This window comes from Dendrobium catenatum, unplaced genomic scaffold, assembly GCF_001605985.2.
Source record: "Dendrobium catenatum unplaced genomic scaffold, ASM160598v2 fragScaff_scaffold_1010, whole genome shotgun sequence".
Classification (NCBI taxonomy): Eukaryota; Viridiplantae; Streptophyta; class Magnoliopsida; order Asparagales; family Orchidaceae; genus Dendrobium; species Dendrobium catenatum.
Window position 1 is genome coordinate 75163 of NW_021319472.1, and position 4860 is coordinate 80022.

General features: G+C 40.0%; 1 protein-coding gene across 1 annotated transcript; it reads right to left on the minus strand.

The window, feature by feature from the left end:
* Nucleotides 1-1669: 1669 nt before the first annotated feature.
* On the minus strand, nucleotides 1670-2281 carry LOC110096790 (uncharacterized protein K02A2.6-like). The gene has a single exon (XM_020822873.2). It carries the CDS (start codon nucleotides 2279-2281, stop codon nucleotides 1670-1672), a length of 612 nt encoding a protein of 203 aa, XP_020678532.2.
* Nucleotides 2282-4860: the final 2579 nt, after the last annotated feature.

Sequence of the window (4860 nt, forward strand, 5' to 3'; positions counted from 1 at the left end):
CGACAATCGATCGAGCATGATCGAGCCTAGTCGGGCTCGATCGGGGTCGGGTCGATATGAAAATATTCATCAACAAAAGGACCCCTAATATGTGTGGTGAACGAATAAAAGTACGCCACATATATTGGCGTTGACCAAATGATGATCAAACGAGATCTTCCAAATCAAATAGGGTATGATTTGAAAGAGAAAGAGAGATCTACAAAAGCCTAAACTTAGATTTAGACAAGATCTACAAAGATAAGGAGATTTCTATCTATCTCCTTAAAGAAAGAGTTTTAGATTACCCTTGGAAGAGAAGTTAGAAGTATTTTGGCAACTTCTAAAGAGGTTTCTAAAGACATTTGGTACCTTTAGAGGGGGCTTGGTAGGAATGAAGTATTTTTGACAACTTCTAAAAGGAATTTCTAAAGATATTTGGTATCTTTAGAAAGAATTTGGTTTGATTAGAAGGAATTTGATAATTTTTAAAAGAGCTTTGGGATACTTTTCTATCACATAAAGGCTAGGGGTATTATAGCTACCACTTACAAAGCTTTCAAGGATGTTTTGGTTATCACTTGAAAAGAGATTAGAGACATTTGGTGTCTCTCAAAAAGGGGTCTTAGGTATATCTTGCTATATCCTAAAAGTTAGGGGTATCTTGGCTACCACCTAAAGATTTCTCATATATATTTTCTCTATCACTTGAGAAGGGTTAGGAACATTTGTTGTTTCCTAAAGGTCAAAAGGTATTTGTCACCTATTTGGAAAGCTCTAAGAGGTATTTTGGCAACCAAGTAAAGGTAGAGTTCATCTTATTTTGATAAAATAAAACTCAAAAAGGTTAAGGCTAAGAGTATTTTGGCTACTACTTAGGCCTTGAAGGTATTTGGTACAAGATTATCTATTTTGGCTAGATAACTCTTAATATTTGGGAAGACTAAAGGGTATTTTGGTAACCACTAAAAGTCTAAATTTGAGTAGATCTATGGCGTTCAATTTGGATAGAACAAGATCTAAAGGGGTGAGCTAGGAGAGGCCTTAGAAGGTTTGAATTCTACCTAAACTCTGAAATTGATAAGAAGACTCCTATTTGGAGATGTCCACACTTAGCATTTGGTACTAAGATTTGAATTTGACTTTCATTTGGAAAAAGATAAATTTGAACTTTCCTTCATTTAGAGAAAGAAACAAGATGAACTTTCACTTGGAGAAAGATGAACTTGATTTTCCTTTTAGTGAAAATTGAATTTTCTTTCCTTTTTGGGAAAGATGAATTGTCTTTCCTTTGGGGGAAAGATGAAGTATTTGAGAGTTTGAACCGATGTCTTGATAATCCGGACCTAGTCCACAACAAGATAAAAAGAACATTTCCATATGAAAGAAACATTCATTCACTAAAATTAAAGCTTGCATACAATCAATTGTAATACTTCTTGAGGTAACGCCCATTGATAGGCAACATAGGACGTTCACCATTACAATCAATCATCTTGTAAGATCCACCTTAATAGGCCTTTTCTACTACAAAAGGGCTTTCCCAAGTAGGTTTGAACTTGCCACCTATTTTACGGTGGGCTATAATCGGTTTGCGAAGAACTAGGACCAAGTCGCCAACCTTGAAAGTCCTAGAACTGACCAATTTATCGTGGGCTTGAGCCATGCAGGCTCGTTACAACTCGAGGTTCTATTGAGCAAGCAAACGCTTCTCATCTAAACCATCAAGTTCCTCCAACCTTAGTTGGGCATTTTGTTCACTTGTAATTTCATTGTTTATTGCAATTCTAAGAGATGGGAGCTGTAACTCCAAAGGGAGAACCGCCTCCACTCCATAGACTAGAGCAAACGGAGTGGCCTGTGTTGGGATTCTATATGTGATCCGATAGGCCCACAACGCCTCTACCAACTTTTCATGCCATTGACGTTTGTTCTCATCTAAGGTCTTCTTTAACAACTGAACTAATGTTTTGTTGAAAGCTTCAGCCAATCCATTAGCTCGAGGATAGTATATCGTACTATACCTCCAATCAATGATATGTTTGTTAACAAATTGATTAAGCTTGGTACTTTTAAAAGCAGGACCATTATCGAATATGATTCGACGTGGAACGCCAAACTTGTATACAATATGGTCCTTCAAGAATTGCAGCATATGGCTAGTTTTGACTTCTCTCAATGATACGGCTTCAGCCCACTTTGAGAAATAATCAGTTGCAGTAAGTATAAACCTATGACCCTTAGAGGAAGGAGGGTCTATAGGCCCAACAATATCGGTTCCCCAGCTTGGCATTGGTGGCATTTTCGTGCTACCTCAACACAATCTTTAATCATTGAAGGCCAATAGTACCCAAGCCTTTTAATTTTTAATTTCATTTTTGGGCCCGATTGATGGGCACCACATAACCCCGCATGTACCTCGGTCACTATCTTGTGGGCTTCATCCTTTGCAAGGCATCGCAACCACATTTGGTCAAATTACCGCCCATACAAGATTTTGTTGATCAGTGAAAATGACAATGCTATATTCTTTGTTTGGTCAACAACAGACTTCTCCTTCGGTAGTTTACCATTTCAGAGATATTCAATGAAAGATTGGCGCCAATCATCCTCATCATTTACCACAAATGAAAACTCACCGAAGGAAGAAGGTTCATTCAAATTTTCAAAGTCAATAGGAGACAAAATTTGACGATTTTGAACTTCTATTTGGACTGAATCCTTTTCAGGGCATGACATTTCCTTAGCAAGCTTTGCTAGAATGTTCGTCGTAGCATTTTGACCATGTGGTATTCTAACCAAAGTCGCATTAGGAATTTGTTCAAACAGTTTCATGGCATATGAGTGGTATTTAAGCAAGTTGATTTCAAGGCTTTATGTGTTCCTGCAACTTGGTTAATCACCAACTGTGAATCGCCATAAAATTTGAAAATTTTAATTTCCATTGATATTGCTAATTTTAAACCAGTTATCAGAGCTTCATATTCCACCTCGTTATTTGTATAAGGGTCTGATAAACTGTAAGAATATCGTAATAAGGCTTTATCAGGTGTTATGAATATCAAACCAACTCCAGCCTTATCAGGGAGGAGATTTTGTGGTTCAGTACCTCTTTGGAAAGAGGCTACACCATCAAAATATAACTCCCAAGCGCGGCTTTCATGGTCATCTAAATTCATTATTTGTTCATCAGGAAGATCGTCATTCAAGGGAGATCCTGCTAGTATTGGGTATGTTGCTAGGAAATCAGCAAGAGCTTGTCCTTTTACAGCACGTTGGAGAGTGAAAATGATATCGAGTTGAAGTAGTATCATGGCCCATCTGGCTAAATGTCCTGAGAGTGTTGGACGGGTGATGAGGTACTGAAGGGGATTTACCTTAGAGATCAGATTGACTTTATGAGAGAGCATGTAATGCCTGAGCTTTTGGACTGCAAAGATAAGGCATAAGAAATGTTTCTCAATGGAAGGATAATTCATTTCTATAGGAATTAGATGTCTGCTCAAGTAGTATAGGGCATTCTCTTTTCCTTCATTGTTGGTTTGGGCCAAAAAAGCACCAAGAGACTCATCAGAGACTGCAGCGTAAAGAATTAATGGCCTCCTTGGGATAGGGCAGCCAAAATTAGAGGGGACAAGAGATAGCATTTTATACTATCGAAAGCTTTTTGGTAGCTATCATCCCAATAAAATTCTAAATCTTTCTCTGAAAGGGCTGCAAAGGGTTGGCATCTACCAGACAAATTGGATATGAAGCGTCTTAGATATGTCAACCTACCTTGGAAAGATCTTAGTTGAGTAAGACTTCTAGGAGGTTTCATTTCTAATATCGCCTTGATTTTAGTAGGGTCAATTTCGATGCCACGGTGTCGAACAACAAACCCAAGAAACTTCCCTGAAGTCACCCCAAAAGCACACTTGAAGGGATTCATCTTGAGATCGTACCGACGAAGCCGTTCAAATACAACCCTTAAATCAAACAAAAGATCCTCTCTTTTTTTTCTTTTGACCACGAGATCATCAATGTAGCATTCAACTTTGTCATGAATGAGTTCATCGAAAATTCTGGTCATTGCACGCTGGTAGTTTGCACCAGCATTTTTAAGGCCAAAAGGGATGACCTTATAACAATATATTCCAATGGGTGTTCTAAAAGCGGTGTACTGCTCATCCTCCGGGGCCATTTTGATTTGGTTGTACCTCAAGGATCCATCCATAAAGGAAAAGAGACTATGAGAAGAAGCAATGTCAATCATGAGTTCAGGGATAGGTAATGGGAACTCATCTTTGGGATATGCTTTATTCTCTGAAAGGGCTGCAAAGGGTTGGATCAAAAGTTGAGGTCACACTATGGCAAAACACGCGATTACCGTCGGATTTTCCAGCGGAAAATTTTGCGCTGGTACAAACGGCGCAGGTAACGGCGGATTATTGCGACGGAAACCTTACGATGCATTTTCCGGCTCAAAATACGCCGGAAACCTTCTGGTGTCCCATGCGCCGGTCTATACGTCGGTAAAACGAGATCTGAACCATTTTCATCGCACGTTACGACGGAAAAATATCGGCGCAAATAACCGGCGGATATTGTGCCGGCGTATTTAAACTCAACGAAATATTTCTGACGCAAATTGCGTCGGCAATGTTACCGGCGTTTAATCCGCCGAAACGTCCGCCGGTGAAAGCCCTATTTTTCATCACCGAGCCCCTCTGGCTGCTCATTTGTTTCCTTCCCTTCTCTCACCTCGCGTGTTTCACTCATCGACGTCCGTCGCTCGCCATGGATTGACGTCGTCGACGGTCACCGGACTTCGCCGTCGACCATCACCGGACTTCGCCGAGCATCCTCTCTTTCTTGCTCGCGCGCCGCCGAGGGTCGTTC

Coding starts and splice junctions, on each gene's coding strand:
- LOC110096790 (XM_020822873.2), bottom strand. CDS start 2,281: ATGCCACCAATGCCAAGCTGGGGAACCGATATTGTTGGGCCTATAGAC.